General features: G+C 41.6%; 1 protein-coding gene across 1 annotated transcript in view; it reads left to right on the top strand.

The window, feature by feature from the left end:
* ints2 (integrator complex subunit 2) overlaps window positions 1-19143 on the top strand; it is a 41055-nt gene extending 21912 nt beyond the window's left edge. The window contains exons 13-23 of the mRNA XM_036210836.1: window positions 536-712; window positions 5321-5432; window positions 6321-6425; window positions 6526-6690; window positions 6847-7048; window positions 10044-10169; window positions 10255-10456; window positions 10551-10832; window positions 11761-12250; window positions 14035-14211; window positions 18618-19143. Coding sequence (XP_036066729.1) covers window positions 536-712; window positions 5321-5432; window positions 6321-6425; window positions 6526-6690; window positions 6847-7048; window positions 10044-10169; window positions 10255-10456; window positions 10551-10832; window positions 11761-12250; window positions 14035-14211; window positions 18618-18799 — 2220 coding nt within the window. The 3' untranslated portion in view covers window positions 18800-19143. The remainder of the gene's footprint in view (window positions 1-535; window positions 713-5320; window positions 5433-6320; window positions 6426-6525; window positions 6691-6846; window positions 7049-10043; window positions 10170-10254; window positions 10457-10550; window positions 10833-11760; window positions 12251-14034; window positions 14212-18617) is intronic.
* Window positions 19144-19480: the final 337 nt, after the last annotated feature.

Here is a 19480-nt window from a genome sequence, read left to right as displayed (position 1 = left end):
TGTAGCATTTTTCTGATGATGGAGGAAACATAAAGAAAATTGAGATTTCATGGTATTTCTGTATTCAAGTTGTTGTGAATCAGGAGCAGAGGAAAAACGACATTTGAAAAGATGGAATCTGTGACACCACAAGCTCCCCGCACCGAGCTCTCAACAACAGTCCCGCTAACGCCACTCAGAGGAGTATTTCTGATGAACTCCTGCTGCTCAGCAGAAGCTGTCCTAGAAAACCACACAGATTTAGGCTAAAAACAGCCTCAACATAATTAAGAGACCACTGGGAAGACTAAGAGTAGATCAGAAGATGATCAGGGTGGGACTTTTATTATTTAGTATTTTGTTTTTATAGAAAAAAAAAAAGCGCTGAAATTAGCAATACAAGGCAGCAATTATCTTACTGACTTTAACAAGGAAACCTTATAAATGTCGAAAATAAACCAACACATGTATTCAGTTTACTAATGAATTCCTTCATTTGGCTCTTTTGTTTATAAATGATGGATTTTCCTGACATGTAAATATGTGAACATTCCAGGATTGGATCTATCGTCAACTTTGTGAGACGACCACACCCATCCACACACAGCTGATTCCTCTGATTGACGCCTACATCAACTCCATCCTCACTCCAGCCTCCAAGGCCAACCCTGAGGCCACCAACCAGCCCATCACGGAGCAGGAGATCCTCCGTGTGTTCCAGAGCTCTGCAGCGGTGAGTCCTGGAGCTCAGAAACTTACTACAAATAACACACGTCTATCAGAAAAATTCAGAAATGTTTGTTTGCTAAATTATGTCATGGGTGTAACAGTGTAGTATCAATGTTTTACCCAGGTAGAAACGTTTTTTTTTTTTTTTTTGTTATGCCGGAAACTATGCCCCCCCAACCCCCACACCCTCCCATACACACACACCATCACACACACACCTCGCGATGGTCCAGTATCTTTGTCACTTTGGCATTTTTGATGGCCAAGCATTCCATGTTCTTGGCAAAGATCCATTCATTGTTGTCTCTAAGCTGATCATGTTGTTTTGTCCAGATTGAAGGAGAATCTGGCCATGTAGAAAAGTCACATGTAGAAAAGTCATGATGGTTCTGGTGTCTTAATGGCATTTTTCATGAAACTTGCATCTCCCCCTTTCTCTTCTTCATCCTCTCCTTTAGAAGATTTGGTCCGAACATCTTCATCCTCACTTTGATCTTCCACTTAAATATCTGATTCATTTTTCTCTGCATGTTTTTTGTTTACTTTTTCTTTAAAATAATTTACTGCTTTATTTCAGGATGTCACTTTTTACTTTTTCTATCTTGAAATAAATGTATGTTGTATTTAAACTGATTGATCACAACACTGATGAGAAGTTTATGAATCATTCATTGTTGTTGTTGTCCCGTTGCACCTCCGTGTATCAAATGCATTAATGATCAGGTGACTGTGAATGAATTGAATGTTCCTGATCAAAAAATCAAACACACCCCATTCCACGCGCATCCGCAATGGACTTGTTTATGGACAGTGTGGTCTCATTCCCGGGTCGTGCCGGTGCGCTCCGTGTCCTGGCGCCAAGGGGTGGGGGGTGAAATGAGTTGGAAACAAGAGAGCACAGACCAGGAGAGAGAGATGCAGAGGATTTAATCATCTGGTCGATGCTCCTCTAAAAAACAATGCAAACATCCATATAAAGCGCTGCTTCTAGTTTGAGGGTCAATTTTCATTTTTTATTTCTTCCATAAGAGCGATCGCTGCTTCCGTCATGTGTTATACAGTGACGATCTGAATGCATGATAGGCTGCTGGGTTGAATCGAAGCATAGATTTTTTTTAAGTGCCTCATAATCTCCAAAAGCTTTGACTTCTTCTTTCCTCTTGAAAGTCTTGTTATTCATATCAAATCAATCTTTATTATATTACACTTTTCATACCTGGAAACAGAAGGTGCTATACACCAGAATAAATCATCTAAAACAAGTACGTTCATTTAAAAAAAGAGCTTCCTAGTCTGTGTCCTATAACCTCTTTTCATTTTCTTCTCAAAAGGTCTCGTCTTTATCCAGGCAACTGTTGAAAATCAGCAAATTGTTCTTCATTTTTATTTATTTATATATTTTTAATTGTTTTCTGTTTTAAAATACAAACACAAAATGAAAAAAAAACATAATAATTAAAAATACAAATATAAGAATGAAAAAATAAAAAAATACAAATACACAAGTAAAGCAAACAATATGCTTGAAAAGGAGTGAGTAGAAGAAAAATTCTTGTGTGGTCCCACCCCTTTTTACAACACTTTTTGTTATGTTATCTATTTACAGTTTTTTTTTTCTCAAAGACACTTCAAATTACCTTTTGATTAAAACGTATGTACAATGACATTTGTGCATGTTTATAATGATCATTTCAGTCCTTGTAAAGATTCAGTATTGACAGTTTGTATGTTTTTTTTAAATAACTGTAAGCTTTTGCTTTGTTTTAAACCTTCGTTCAACCCATTCCATAAATCCACTCCACAAAATGATAGGCACATTTTCTTTTGTGTTGTACGAGTACATTGTTTTTTTAAATTCAGCTGTTGTCTTAAATCAAAACCTCCATCTCTGTCCTTGAACATCTGTTGTATGTTTAATGGGAGTAAGTTGTTTCTGGCTTTAAACATAATGAGGGCTGTTTTAAGTTTAACTAGTTCCCATAGTTTTAATAAGCCAGACTTTAAAAACAGTGAGTTTGTATGTGTCCCATAATCCACACCATGAACTGTTCCAACAGCTTTTTTCTGTAATATGTACAGAGTAAATTCGTTCTGTAAGTATTTCCCCAAACTCATGCACTGAACTGTAAATATGGTAACATTATTAATGAGTATATTAGTATAAGTCAGTGTATGACGTGTTTTTCCCAACACTCCAATACCTTTGGCCATTTTGGTTCTGACTTGCTTTATTTGTGGCTTCCAGCTTATTTTGTGGTCCATGATGACTCAGTTACTCTATCACGTGATTGTCTGTAACAACTTTGATTTCTAAATCTGCAGGAACATGACAGTTTAAAAAAATCATGTATTTTGTTTTGTTGACATTGAGTGAGAGTTTATTTATATCAAACCATTGTTTTAGTTTCCTTAAGTCTGTGTTTACAGTTTTTATAACTTTAAGATTTTTCCTGTGGACACTATACTTGTGTCATCAGTGTATAAGATGTATTTAAATTTGCTAGATACAATATGAATGTCATTATGTATAATATAAAAAGCTTTGGCCCTAATATCGATCCTTGAGGAACTCCACTGTTTAAACTTAGCAGGGATGATTTAAAATGATCCATTTGTACGACCTGCTGCCTGTTCTTAATGTGACTGTTTAACCAATTTAATGCCAGTCCTCGTATTCCATGTCTCTCCAACTTTTTTACTGAAATGATCAATGGTGTCAAAAGCCTTTTTTAAATCGATGAACACTCCAACTGTGAACTCCTTATTGTCTGTGCCGTTTATAATTTCTTCTGTTAATTGCGTTATTGCCATGGAAGTTGATCTATTTTTTCTGAAACCGTATTGATCATCGGACATTAGCTTATGTCTTTCAACAAAATTTTCCATCCTTGTGAGGAATACTTTTTTTAAGCATTTTTGAAAATTGGCAGAGTAAGGACACTGGTCTGTAATTCTAGAGTTGATGTTTGTCCCCTGATTTGTATAATGGAATTACTTTAGCTATTTTCACTTTCTCTGGAAATGTGCCTGTTTGAAAGGATAAATTGCAGATATAGGTTAATGGGTCAACAATGGCGTCAATTATATTGATTCCATTACAGTCTGTGGATGTTTCATCTTTGAATTGACGGTTTCTAGAATTTCTTTTGCTTCTACAGGTCTCAAATAGATGGAGTTTGGATTTCTCTTTATGTGGTGTTCAGCAGCTTCCTTTTCATATTCATTTGTATGATTTATTTTGTTGGCTAACTTTGGTCCTAATTTTACAAAATATTTGTTAAATTCCTTCATCATGTCCTGAATATTGTTGCATATTTCGTTTCTACTGACTAAAGAGTCTGGATAATTTGTTTTCTCTTTTTGTTTTCTAATGACTCTGTTCAATACTTCCCAGATTCCTTTAGTATTTGATTTATTTTTTTCTAAAATGTTTGTATAATAGTCTTTTTTGCATGTTCTCATAATACTGGTTAGTTTGTTTTTATATTTTTTATATCGCTGTTCGGCTTCAACCGTTCTGTCTTTTAAAAATTGTTTGTATAAACCATTCTTTTTTTTGCATGCATTTATCAGTCTCTTTGTCATCCACTGATTTTTGTTATATTGTTTCTTACTACAGGATTTAGTAATCGGGCAGTTTTTGTCATGTAGTCAGGTAAAATCCTGCATACATTTGTCGTGAGCTTCATTGACATGACATTCGTACAGGGTTTTCCAAGTTTGTGCTTGTAATTCTGATTTAAATTTATTTATTGACTCCTTTGTTAGTTTTCTTTGGTAAACCACCTGCTTTTTTTTCTTTTATTTCTCTACAAACACATTCATAGTTAGCAAATACTGGAAGGTGGTCACTGATGTCATCAGTAATCCACTTCTTATTCTGTTTTCTAGGCAGTTAGTGAATATGTTATCAATCAAGGTTGCACTATTTGTTGTTATTCTACTTGGTTTATTGATCAGTGGATATAAGCTTAGACTGTACATTTTATGGATGAAATCGTCTGCCACGGCGTGTTTGTTTGGGTTTAACAGATCTATATTAAAATCCCCACGTAGAAATATGACCTTTTTTGAAATATTAGCGAACATGTTTTCAATAGTGTTTGTGAATGTTTCTATGTTTGATGTCGGGGCTCAATACACGCAGCTGACAATAACGTTACTCTGTTTCTCCTTGTTAATCTCTGTTGAAATATATTCCATGACCTCATCTATGCAGCCAAAAATGGTTTGCACACTGTCTTGTGGGGTCCAGATGACCCCACTTTTAATGTAAACAAACCAAGGAAAGCGGAAGGGTTAAGACTGTTGTCAACCCCCCCTCGCCTTGCTTATTAATCCTGTTCACACTGTTTTTGATTTGAAATTGTAAGCCCTTTTCTGGTTTCAGCCAGGTTTCTGATATTGCAATTATTTTTAAAGGTTTGTTAAATTGATCCAAGTATTCTTCAATAGCTTGGGGATTTGCATATATCCTTTTGCTGTTAAAATGTATGATTGAGAGTTCGTGGTTAGGATCTGTATTTCTGTTGTATTTGTATTACTTGGACAAATAAAAGTTAAACCAACGAATAAATAATAATCTTCATTTGCTTTTCTTTTCTTTGGTTAGCAAGGAGAAGGAAGTCGAGGACGACAGCGTTTTTCCATCACCACACAACTGCTGATCCTTTACTACATCCTGTCCTATGAGGAGAACCTGCTGGCTAGCACCAAACAGCTGGGTAAGTATGACCCACCATCACCAAACAGCTGGGTCATATTGACCCACCAAAACCAAACAGCTGGGTCATATTGACCCACCAAAACCAAACAGCTGGGTCATATTGGCCCACCATCACCAAACAGCTGCGTCCGTATGACCCACCAAAACCAAACAGCTGGGTCATATTGGCCCACCATCACCAAACAGCTGGGTCATATTGGCCCACCATCACCAAACAGCTGGGTCATATTGGCCCACCATCACCAAACAGCTGGGTCATATAGGCCCACCATCACCAAAAAGCGGGGTCATATTGGCCCACCAACACCAAACAGCTGGGTCAGTATGACCTGCCAACTTCACAGAGATGTGTTTTCCCACTTTGATGTGGAATACCTTCCATTCTTTGACCCTCTTCTCTCCGTGCCTGCCTGATGTGTCTCCAGCTTTATTTCCTTTAAGGATGATCGTCATATGTGACAGATTTTTCTTAATTTGTTGATGAAACAAATGTGTTTTTGAAAATGAATGCTACACGTAACTGAATAGAAATGTTTCATGTAGCTAATTGCAGTGGCTGCACGAGCAACAGTCACTGGGACAGGTTGACTTGGAGCAGCATTAGCAGTTAGCTTAGTGTTTCTTCTCTCACATGATGAGCACCCCCTCCCCCGCCCTTCATTAGTCCTGATTTATGCCCATCTATTTAATTGCTGTGTTTACCCAAGTGCTCCTACAGCCTTCAAGGAGGGAGTAATGCAGCGCATCAGCAGCAGTTATGAGCCCACATCAATGAAAAATGGCTTCTGTGCTTTCCTTCTGCCCCGCTCTGCTGTCCTAATGCAACGGAATGCACTCCGCTCTCCTCTGTGTTTGTGCTTCCCTCATCCATGGCTGTGCGTTTTAGCGCTGATGCAGAAGAAGCCAAAGTCCTACTCTGCAGCCCTGATGGACCAGATCCCCATTAAGTACTTGGTTACCCAGGCTCAGGGGCTACAGCAGGAGCTGGGGGGTGAGGTTCAAACTCTATCTTCACATCTGCTGCTCTGAATCAGAGATAAAAGTCCTAACGAGTTTTCTATTGAAAATGGGTTACATGTTCTTGATTTCAGGCCTGCACTCGGCCCTGTTGAGACTTCTGGCCACCAACTACCCCCACCTGTGTCTGGTGGAGGACTGGGTGTGTGAGGAGGAGGTGACTGGTACCCTTCCCCTGTTGAGAAGGATGATGCTTCCTAGCAACACGTGCAGATGCAGTCAGAGCCAGCTCCATCAGGGTGAGTACCAGCTGAGTCCAGGGAAAATTCTTATATAGCAGAATCTTGTTAGAAAAAGGTGATACAAGTATATTTGCTGGTCCTAAAACATCTCGGTAACTAGCCATAAAAAGCTCCTAACGTGATCTTTATGAATCCATGGTGCTCTGTCTCCAGCCTTCCAGAAGCTGCCGTCCAGCAGTCCCAGACTCATCCGCATCCTGGAGCATTTAACTCTGCTGTCACCCGGAGATCTGATCCCCTATGCAGAGGCTCTCACAGCCAGCATGGCGCTGCTGCTGGAGCCAGCTGTGCCCCGCCGCATCTTGCAGACCCTCAACAAGCTGTGGATGGGCCTGAACACTGTGATGCCCCGCAGGTACAGGCTGTGCACGCGAGCGCATGCTGCGGATGACAGCACCCGAGGAGATGGTGTGATGAGCCTGATAACTCTGGAAGCTCAAAACCAAATTTACTGCTAGTTATTCTTCAACATGTTTGTCGTCAACAAGTCCCACTCCCATCATCTTCTGGTCTCTTTTCAAAGTGTTCCTAGTGGTCTTTTAATAATGATTATGATGCTTTTAAACAAAATCAAAAAACCTGTCCTTTTCCAGGACATAGTTTCTGCAGAGCAGCAGGAGTTCATTAGAAATTCACCTCTGAGTTGTGGGCGAGACTGTTGGTGTGGAGTAAGCCCACCCCACTTCACTTCCTTGAGGATGAGGAGCAGGTGTATGTGTCCCGCCTAGCGTATTTTCTATGTCACAAATATAATTTTTTCAAATTGCAATTTTTTCATCTGCTCCTGATACACAATGGTAAATGGAGTATACGTGTATAGCGCTTTCTACCCTCCTTCGAGGGCCCAAAGCACTTCACAGTCACAGACCCATTCACCCATTCACATACACATTCATACACTGGTGGTGGCTCAGCTGCTGAACACTGGCACCAACCTCCCACCAGAGGCAATTCTGGGTTCAGTGTCATGCCCAAGGACTCTTCGACACATGGGCGGGCAAGGCGGGAGTCGAACCCGCTCACTTCTGATCAGGAGTCGACCGCCCTACCACTGCACCACCATTGTGGCTTCTTGCAAACGAACGTTGAGCGCACGGCGGTTTGGAAGCTGCTCTGCTAATGATTAGAATAAAGAAATACTGAGAGATGTAATCTTAATATACATTTTATTTATCCTCCATCTTCAGAAAAATGCCTCAAGGACTTGTTAAAAACACAATCTTCATTTTAAAGACACACTCCAAAGAAAATCATGTTTTTAGTGGGGTTTTTTTCTGATGATGAAGGACACATACAAATAATTTCAGATTAAATCTGCTTTTATGAGTATTTCTTTATTCAAATTGTGTTGAATCAGGAGCAGATTTGAACCTGCGGTCTGAAAAGGCTCTGGTTTGTGACACAGCAACTACGATGGGCGGGCCAAAACTCTTATGCATCCAGTTGCAGACAAATAGATCCATGAATGTCTTTGTTTTCCTCGCCTGAGCTGGAATCTGGATCAGAATCTAGATAGCTATTTGGTGCACAACGGATGTTAGCTTGGGGCTGTGAGAAGCTGTAAGCCACAGGAGGGAGTGTAAACAAAGGCATGCTGGGATATCAGTGTAGGGCTACTTCTGTGTGAACTGTCCCACCCACAACTCAGAGGGGAATTTCTAATGAACTGCTCTGCAGAAACTATGTCCTAGAAAAAATTATGTTATCATAATTAGAAGACCACTTGGAACACTTCATGAACAGAAAACAAACAGTTGGAGTGGCACTTTAAAGGCCAGTGGATGAGTTAAAGAGGACCTTCAACTGGCTGAAAGTAAAGACTTCCTGCTGAACGAATCAGAGAGCAGAAGCTCTCCCAGCTCATGTGGACTTTCCTAACAGATGATGGTGGCCCTCATTCTGCACACCAAAGCGCTGCTACCTGATCTCTGAGCCGCAGGAGATCACTCAAGTACTTAAAACTGAAACGAACAAATCAATAGAAATAGTAAACAGCTACAAGTACCTTGGTTTCATTCTTGATTCTGAGCTTTCCTTTAAAAGACATGTTGCCTCCTCACTACACAAACTAAAAATGAAGCTTGGGTTTTATTATAGAAATAAATCCTGTTTCTCTCTCAAAGCACGAAAGTTTCTGGTAGCAGCCACATTTCTGCCTCTGATGGATTATGGAGATGTTCTCTACATGAATGCTTCTTCTGCATGTCTTCAACCACTCAATACTGTGTATCACTGTGCATTGAGGTTTGTAACCGGCTGTAGTCGTCTCACCCATCACTGTGAACTGTATGCCAGAGCAAAGTGGACCTCTCTAAGCATGCGAAGATATACGCATTGGATGACCCTAGTCTATAAGGCGCTACTTGGTATGGTCCCCTCATATCTCAGTTCCCTTCTCCAAAAAATCACCAGTCAATATGCCTTACGCTCAAGCAAAGTTTTTCTCCTGCATGTTCCCCATGTCCGAACTGAATTCGGGAAACATGCTTTCAGTTTTTCTGCTCCCTCTGCCTGGAACTCTATCCAAACTGAACTGAAATGGTCTAATCTTGTTTCATTGGGTTTATTCAAATCCTTTTTGTGTAACAAAGAAAAAGAATCCCTACGAAACTGCTCCTGTTTCTAACGTTCACTGTAAAAAAGACTTAGCCTCACTATCATTGAACTTCATGAATGTCAAGCTGTATATAATCTTTGCACTCTCCAAACTACTGTATTTTGTTAATAACTGTTATTTAAAAAAAAAAAAAGAAAATCCCTGTCACTCCATTGTACCTAAATTTTATATTGTAAAAAAGAAAATCCCTGTCACTCTATTGTACCTAAATTTTATATTGTAAATACCCTAAATTCATATCTGTGCTAATTTGTTATACACTGTAACCATATTTATGCGACGTGTGCTGCCGACCTCTTGGCCAGGTCACCCTTGGAAAAAGAGATCCTGATCTCAACGGGTTTTTATCTGGTTAAATAAAGGTTACTACTACTACTACTACTACTACTACAGACGCTCATCAATTCTCCCCAGAGGCCAGTAAGACAGAGAGGAGCTCAGCGCAGAACCTTCTGTCCTCTCCTGGTTTTACTTCTAATGCAGCAGAGAATGCTTACTACAACGTTCCAAAGTAAAACGTTTTAAATAGTTATTTCAGTAAACAAATAAATAAATGTTCCATGTCGGGACAGTGTATATAAACAGATGTTGTTTAGTATTAAGGTGGAAATGCTGCGGAGGCCTTTCAAACATCCAGTTGAGATTTTTTGTTGTATTTCCTCTCAGGTGCGTCTGTTTTTCTCCACAAAACGAGCAGAGCCAGCTAAATGTTGAACTGGTGTTTGTGTTTCAGACTGTGGGTGATGACGGTGAACGCCCTGCAGCCTCCAGCCAAGCTGCTCAGGCAGCAGAGATACACTCAGAACGACCTGATGGTTGATCCTCTGATCGTGCTGCGCTGTGATCAGAGAGTCTTCAGGTGACTGCCACTCTTAGTCTCTGTTTCATAAATCTGCCTTTGTATTTCTGTTTCTGATGACAGATTGGGGATCTCTTTGGCTCAGGTGTCCTCCTGTGATGGACATTGTCCTTCACATGCTGAATGGGTATCTCCTGGCCTCAAAGGCTCACCTTCAGAGCCATCTGAAGGAGACGGCTGACTTTGACCGCCAGAGTCAGACTATTTCAAACCTGGGAGTGCCAGGGCAGCCTGACACACCTGAAGTCACCAGGGAGGAGCTTAAGAACGCCCTTCTAGCTGCACAGGTAACCCGACATTTAACCCTTTAAGCTTGTGACTCTAGGCTCGGTGAACCTTTAGCGGTGATGCTGTATCCAATGGCTCTGTGGTCACCTTCAGGACAGTGCAGCAGTCCAGATCCTCCTGGAGATTTGTCTGCCAACCTCTGAAGAGCAGCAGCTGGGGGCCTCCTCACAGAGCCTTTTGAGGACCAACCGGGGCCCCGCACAAGGAAAAAGGAGTCAGGAAATCCAGCGGCTACAATCCAGAGGGGTTCTGGAGGATGCTGAGCCAGAAGGAGGCCTGCTGAGTGACCTGAGGGAGGTGCAGTGTCTCATCTGCTGTCTGCTGCATCAGATGTTCATTGCGGATCCCAACATCGCTAAGCTGGTCCACTTCCAGGTGAAAGCTTAACATGCTTTGCTTTGTTTTCTCTCTGTTGGAACTGCTAAAGGCGGGGGATCAAAAAGTTCAAAAGACTGAAACACTAGCTTTGGCCTTATGGAGAGAATATCACCCTGATTTATGCATGCGTAATTCTTGATTTGTGCATAACTTTGGGTTTGTGTGTGCATATTTCTAATTTATGCGCGCATAATTCTTGATTTGTAAGTTATATAATATATTAGGTGCATAAGTACAAACATTATGAAATTACAACAAAAAAAAAATTACAATTTACACATATACAAATAAAAATTACAACAGCTTGAAACTAATTACACATCCATAACTTTAAAGATTTCGCTTGAATCACCTCTTACGCCCACAAAATTTCTGAGAAATATTTTTATTTTTAAAATGGACGTGTTTTAAAAATGCTTATTTGGACTTGTTTATATCACACGGATTTTGGGAATATCTGTTTAAGCAAGTCAACGTCAAATTTCACCAGCTATTATTTACAATACAAGTTCAAAACGACTGATAAGCTGGGGCGCCGGAAAGGGGGGGAAAGGTGGCTGATTCTAGGGGCCCAGACTGAGGGGGGGCACATAGGCCCATATTGCCAGTTTGACTCTGTGTTAGGGGCCCTGTACATCTCTTTTTCATGGGGCCCAAAATCCCTAGCGGCGCCCCTGCTGATAAGAAAACTCTGATGACCCAGCATTCTAGTAGTATATAAACGCATCTCTGAGACGTGAAGAGAGTCTCACGACAGATTCGTGCGTGTAAGAGGTGATTTGTGCGTAATTTTTAAAGTTTTGGGTGTGTAATTAGTTTCAAGCCGTTTTCATTTTCAATTTTTCATGTGTAAATTGTATTTTGTATGTTTTTTATTTTGTAATTTTTTTTTTACTTATTCACAAAACGTATTATATAAGTTACAAATCAAGAACACACAAATCAGAGTGAGTGTATTTTCTCTCCGTGTGACCTGGTTCTGGACCGATTTGTGAAAATGTTGTCTGGCTTTAACTGGTCCACGGCCGGAGAAAGAATGATGACCTCTGCTGTAAAGTATCAGTCCTGTTCGGACTGCGTGCAGACCAGGGAATCTTGGGTCATTTTGTCCCTGTCGTCCTTCCCATTCCCATCAGCATCAGCTCAGTTCATCATAGTGCCCCCCCCCCTAGAACTCCCCTCTGGTCTCTGGCATGGACTCAGAAAGTTGGCCAGGGTTCAGGCCAAACACAGTCTCCTTCTGCTCTCCTTCGTGTTTCTTTGTGGCTCTGCGAATAACAGGACACATCCATTTGTTGTTTGTCTGCAGATCTTTGCGATCCAGTTGTTGTCGTACCTCTGCACCCAGTACGCCTTACCCAAATCCCTCAGTGTGGCCAGGCTGGCCATCAGCATCATGGGAACCCTCCTGACAGGTCAGCAGAGGATTTAGGTTGAAGGCTGTTCGTTAGCTCTGTGTCGGCATCATAGACTGTAAAAATAATGGACTGAGCGAGCAATGAGGTCCCCCATTGGAAATGCATTACTTCCTCTCCTCGCGAAAGTAGGCCGCCGCTTTCACCGTCAATTCCTGAAACGGATACCGCCATTTGCAAACAATCTTCAGCGATTGGTCTGAGTCATAGCTGAGTCATGGAATCTACAGGAAGTACTGTCGCCAATCAGGAGTGAGTTTATTGCAACCGTCTGCCTCTTTCCACGCCTCGACCACGAGACCGCGGATGTAAACACCTTCAACGGCGGCTCGGGAGAATGGCTTTTTAGGTTTGGTTTTGATCACGTGGTCAGAAATCCTCCGGCTCTTTTCTAAATGACGTCGTTCCTGGTTAAGGTTAGGATTACGGTTATGGTTAGGGTTAGAAAAGCAAATTGTTCGTTTGTGGGGCTGTCTGTGATGCTCAGGCCTCCACCAGGGGACGTGTCAAACGTGGAAAACACATTTTAACACGTTTAGGACCGCGCGTATTATATGCACGCAAAAACCGGTTTTGGCGTATATTATACACGGTATTTCCCAAATTGTGGAATATGTACGCATTTTACTGAGACTGGGCTGATTGTACAAGTCATTGTTGAAGCCTTTGAGGGAGAACCATCCAAACATTTGATTCTGTCAGCGGTCCTTTGGGATTTACTTACATTTATTCCTTTTAGTCGAGATAAAAGGAGCATTTGGGTGATGTCGCTGCAAAACGGCGCGTGTCCCCCGCGCGGCCACATTACAGTCTGCTCAGATGCACGTGAGAAGCACGTTCAGCTGTATTTAAAATGAATAACCATCCTAACAAGTGAACAGCTTTTTTCTGTTTGAAAATACGACTAGGTCTTTTCAATTTTGTCTCGAGCTCCTCAGGCGGCTGCGTCTAATTCAAGCTGAAGCTGGAAAAGTGCGGCGAAGATGAAACTTTGGTTGGTGATTTTATGCGCATATATGCAATTTATATTTTATAAGCTACAACCAAAACAGTAAAATAAAGAAAAACGAACGTTAAACAAAGAAAAAAGTCCAAAGCACATAACCTCAGAGTGAAATCTATTTCTACAGAGTAAATCCTCATCTAAAAATGTCGACAGCATGCTCCTCTTGTTGTTTTAAACTGCTGCATCGGTACATTCCATTGAGGAAAACAACAGTAGGACAATGATTGGTACATTGTTGAATTGTAAAGTAGGTGTTAAAAGGTCTTCACGGACCCATTGATGAAGTCTGCTCCCATTGGCTACCCGTCATCTGTCAATCAAACCCCCCAGACGTTCGACGTCAGACCCACAAACGCTTATTGAGCCATCTGATTGGTCAATTTATAACTCTAATAACTTGTGATAATGGAAAAAAATCTTTTAAAAAAATTAGGATTAGAAAAAATAAGTTAATCAGAAAGCAGCAGAGGAAGAATGATTATTCTGACATATAAAATGACTGAGAAATAACTGTCTGTTTCTCAATGGAAGTCAATGGGACTTTGGCCTTTTTGGAACCCAGTGGTACTTCCAATATGGAACACGGAAGTAGGGGGGCTTGCTCTGTCCAGTTATTTTATATACAGTCTATGGTCGGCATGTATCTTTAAGATTATTTTTGACTACCACCTTCTGGTCAGAAGCTGTTCTGCAGCCTGTTCCATGTTACTGTTAGATGCTCTTATTCTGAAAGGTTTCCACAGATCTCCAGTTTACTCTGTGTGTGCTTGTCCTTTAGTGCTGACTCGTGCCAAGCGTTTCTGCTTCTTCATGCCCACCCTGCCGTGTCTGGTGGCGTTCTGCCAGGCCTTCCCCCCCCTTTACGACGACGTGGCAGCTCTGTTGGTGCAGGTGGGCCAGGTCTTCGCTTCAGATGTGGCCACCAAAGTCAGGGACATCGACCCCTTCATCGCTCGTAGGTTTCTCCTGCAGTTACTGCTGTCCTCCTTCTTTGATGACAGCAGTTAACTTCTGTATTCTGTTTATAAATATCTCATTTTCATCAAAGAGAATGTAAACTGTTTTTTATAAACATGATAATGCAGGTTACTTCCAAACATTAAAATATTACAGATTTATTGTTGTTTGAAAGTACTCCCTTAAGGACCTTACAATATTACTAACTAAAACTAAAAACTGTAATGGGTTACAAGATTCTTGTATGAAGTTGCATAATATAAAACTGCAGCAACAGCACATCATGTACATTGACCGATGTATTTTAGGGGATATTTAAAAAAATGTCTGTTGGGGGGACACCAGCAGACTGAGGATGAGAGGATCAATCCATCAAAGTCCAGATGAATGAATTGATAGTTTTGGGTTTAAAAACACATCCAGAGACCAGTGTCGTCTTCTTCTTCTTCTTCTTTTTTTCCTTTCAGCGAATCAGTTTCCTCCATCTAAGCCTGTCTTCAGCATCCTCCACTCTAACACCAGCCACCTTCATGTCTTCATTCACTGCATCCATAAACCTCCTCTTTGGTCTTCCTCTAGACCTCTTTCCTGCAGCTCTAGACTCAGCATCCTTCTACCAATATATTCACTGTCTCTCCTCTGAACATGTCCAAACCATCTCAGTCTGGCCTCTCTGACTTTATCTCCAAAACCTCTAACATGTGCTGTCCCTCTGATGTATTCATTCCTGATCCTATCCATCCTGGTCACTCCCAAAGAGAACCTCAGCATCTTCATCTCTGCTACCTCCAGCTCTGCTTCCTGTCTTTTCTTCAGTCCCACTGTTTCTAGTCCAAACAACATGGCTGGTCTCACCACAGTCTTGTACACCTTTCCTTTCATTTGTGCTGAAACTCTTCTGTCACACATCACACCTGACACTTTTCTCCACCCATTCCAACCTGCTTGCACTCTCCTCTTCACTTCTTTTCCACACTCTCCATTACTCTGTACTGTTGACCCTAAATACTTAAACTCCTCCACCTTCTTTATCTCTTCTCCCTGTAACCTCACTCTTCCACTCTGGTTCCTCTCATTCACACACATGTACTCTGTCTTACTGCGGCTAACCTTCATTCCTCTCCTTTCCAGGGCAAACCTCCACCTCTCTAACTCCACCTCCACCTGTTCCCTGCTCTCACTACAAATCACAATATCATCTGCAAACATCATAGTCCATGGTGATTCCTGTCTAACCTCATCCGTCAGTCTGTCCATCACCATTGCAAACAGGAAGGGGCTCAGAGCTGATCCCTGATGTAATCCCACCTCCACCTTGAACTCCTCTGTCACCCCTACAGCACACCTCACCACTGTCTTACAGCCCTCATACATGTCCTGCACTGCTCGGACATACTTCTCTGTCACTCCAGACTTCCTCATACAATACCATAGTTCCTCTCTGGGCACTCTGTCATAAGCTTTCTCCAGATCTACAAAGACACAGTGGAGCTCTCTCTGACCTTCTCTGTACTTCTCTATCAACATCCTCAAAGCAAATGTTGCATCTGTAGTGCTCTTTCTTGGCATGAAACCATACTGCTGCTCACAAATGTTCACTTCTGCTCTTAGTCTGGCTTCCACTACTCTTTCCCACACCTTCATTGTATGGCTCATCAGCTTTATTCCTCTGTAGTTACCACAACTCTGCACATCTCCCTTATTCTTAAAAATGGGCACCATCACACTTCTCCTCCATTCCTCAGGCATCTTCTCACCACCTAAGATCCTGTTGAACAACCCGGTCAAAAACTCCACTGCCATCTCTCCTAGACACTTCCATACCTCCACAGGTATATCATCAGGACCAAGAGCCTTTCCACTCTTCATCCTCTTCAAAGCCCCTCTCACTTCACCTTTACTAATCTTTCTTACTTCCTGCTCCACAACCGTCACCTCTTCTACTCTTTGTTCTCTCTCATTCTCTTCATTCATCAACTCTTCAAAGTATTCTTTCCATCTTTCCATTACACCACTGACACCTGTCACCACATTACCATTCCTATCCTTGATCACCCTAACCTGCTGCATGTCCTTCCCATCTCGATCTCTCTGCCTTGCTAGTCTGTACAGGTCAGTCTCTCCCTCCTTACTACCCAACCTAGCGTACAAGTCATCATAAGCTCTTTGTTTGGCCTTTGACACCTCTACTTTCACCTTACGCTGCATCTCCCTGTACTCCTGTCTACTCTCCTCAGTCCTCTCAGTGTCCCACTTCTTCTTAGCTAGTCTCTTACTCCGTATACACTCCTGCACCTCCTCATTCCACCACCAAGTCTCCTTATCAACTCTCTTTCCTGATGACACACCAAGTACACTCCTACCTGTCTCCCTGATCACATTAGCTGTAGTTATCCAGTCATCTGGGAGTACCTCCTGACCACCCAGAGCCTGTTTCAACTGTTTCTTAAAAGTCATGCAACAATCTTCTTTTTTCAGCTTCCACCAGTTTGTCCTCTTCTCTGCCTTTGCCCTCTCTTTCTTCATCTTCTTCACCACCAGAGTCATTCTACACACCACCATCCTGTGCTGTCTGGAAACACTCTCACCAACCACTACTTTACAGTCACTGATCTCCTTCAGATTACACCGTCTACACAAGATGTAGTCTATCTGTGTGCTTCTACCTCCACTCTTATAGGTCACTCTATGTTCCTGTCTCTTCTCAAAGAATGTATTCACTATCGCCATTTCCATCTTTTTTGCTAAATCAACCACCATCTGTCCTTCTACATTCCTCTCCTGGATACCAAACCTGCCCATCACCTCCTCATCACCTCGGTTTCCTGCACCAACATGACCATTGAAATCTGCACCAATGACAACTCTCTCATTTCCAGGGATGCTCATCATCACTTCATCAAGATCCAACCAGAACTTCTCCTTCTCTTCCAGCTCACATCCTACCTGTGGGGCATACCCACTAACAACATTGAACATGACACCCTCCATTTCTATCTTCAGACTCATCACTCTATCTGACACTCTTTTTACCTCCACAACACTCCTAACAAACTCCTCCTTTAGGATAACTCCTACTCCATTTCTCTTCCCATCTCCACCATGATAGAACAACTTGAACCCTGCTCCTAAACTTCTAGCCTTGCTACCTTTCCACCTGGTCTCCTGGACACACAGTATGTCTACCTTTCTCCTCTGCATCATGTCCACTAACTCTCTACCCTTTCCTGTCATAGTTCCAACATTCAAAGTCCCAACTCTCAGTCCAACACTAGTGACTTTCCTCTTCTCTCTCTCCCTACGAACCCGCCTTCCTCCTCTCCTTCTTCCACCAACAGTAGTCCAATTTCCACCGGCACCCTGTCGGTGAACAGCACCGATGGCGGTCGTTGTTAACCCGGGCCTCGACCGATCCGGTATGGATTTCGTAGGTCTGATTCGCATATTTGATTTGGCAAGATTTTACGTCGGATGCCCTTCCTGACACAACCCTCTGTATTTATCCGGGCTTGGGACCGGCACAATGAGACCCTGGCTTGGGCCCCCTCGTGGCTATATTACATCCAGAGATCAGTGTGCTGACATAAATACATTTTATATATATTACTTGCTCTATCAAACTCATAAATACATGTCCCTTTAAAGCTATTTTTGTTATTTTATTTATTTATTTATTCATTTTTATTTGAAAACACTTGTTTTCTCTACATTTTAAATGTAAAAATTCATAATTTTCTAAACAAAAAAATTACACTCTTGTTCAGTTTAAATAACTATGTGAAGTCAATTTTTATTTAAATACATGATGTTACAATTCAAATTTGGCTAATATGTGTGTGTTTAATTGAAACATGTTAAATAGTAAATGAAACAGAATCAATAGTTTTACAGAGAATGTCTGTGTTAATGGAAGAGAATGCAGACTTTTAATGAGGGTTTTTAATTGCTTCACTAGAAGGTAAAATTCTCCATCAAAGACGCTGTAAAATCAGAGTTTCAGTAGAAGATTCCTGGTTTTGGAGCAACTAGCTGATTATTTGCTGTTAGTCATGTCTCATGTAACAGATGTCATTAAAATGAATACTTAGAAATCTTCAATGTTAGGACAGAAATCTCTAAAACTCTTAACACAATTAGAAATTTGAAAAAAAAGGGCAACAGAGACATGGAATGAGGTTTAAAACTATAAGTAACATCATTTTCTAACAATTCATTGAAGTTCCTTTCACTGCAGTTGTATACTGCCTCAGTAAATGCATGAATTATGAACAGGAAGCAGAAGAATCAAGTTTGGAAAAGCTCCATTTTACCAGCCAGACTCATGTAGCTCATTCTAGCGGGTTAATGGACAGGATCGTCCTATGCTAAAGTGAGTGTCTCCATGGTCTGCGGTTTCTCCTCCAGGTCTGCAGAACCTGAAGGAAAACCCTCAGGAGTGGTCGCTTTCAGCCGGAGGCTCCTCCAAGCTGACTCTACCCCTGAAGACGGCGGAGGAGCTGGGCGGAGCCGACCCTGACGTGCAGCTCTGTTACTGCATCGAAGCCACCTTCATGGACATCATCAGCTCCACCCTTCACAGGCTGTAGACCACGCACACACACACACACACACACACACAGGCTCCGCTGTTGGCTCTCTGAAGGCCTTTCAGGAAGCAGCTCTTTCCTTTCACATCCGACACACGTCCGTTTGTCGTGTTTCTCCATCCTCTCATATTCTGTAACTCAGAATCCTAATCCGAGCACACTGAAGTGTAAATACTTGTTTTGTTGCAGTTTTTAGAAACAGAAAACAGAACTTGTTGAACAGCTCAGGTTTTTGGAACCCAAACCAGAATATTTTTGTAAACTGTGTTTTTTCACTGTAAAAATGAACGTTTGTAATCTGTTTGTTATAAAACAGTTGAATATTAAATGGATTAAAAAAAACATTCTGTTGTATGTAAACTCCATCAGGTGTGTGGTTTGCTGTCACCTGCAGGTGTTGTCATAATGAAAGTCTTTAGTTTCACGGAGCTCCTGCAGGTTGCAGAGCATTGCCTGTGAGAACCCAGCAGTGTTCCTCTGGAGAAGCTCCTCCTCACAGGAAGTCTGCTCTCTGAGCTTCTTCTGTCCTTTTGCTGAGCAGATCAGCAGTTCTATCAACACTCAACACAGCTTTTTCTTCATCAACACTGAAGACTTGAGCTCATTTGTTGTGGGATTTGAAGCTTTAAATTACCAAATATGGAAGAGACTGTCTAGTTTCTGTATTTAGTGTCTCTGTTC

Source organism: Oryzias melastigma, unplaced genomic scaffold (assembly GCF_002922805.2).
Source record: "Oryzias melastigma strain HK-1 unplaced genomic scaffold, ASM292280v2 sc00259, whole genome shotgun sequence".
Taxonomy (NCBI): domain Eukaryota; kingdom Metazoa; phylum Chordata; class Actinopteri; order Beloniformes; family Adrianichthyidae; genus Oryzias; species Oryzias melastigma.
This window is presented reverse-complemented; position numbering and strand designations above follow the sequence as displayed.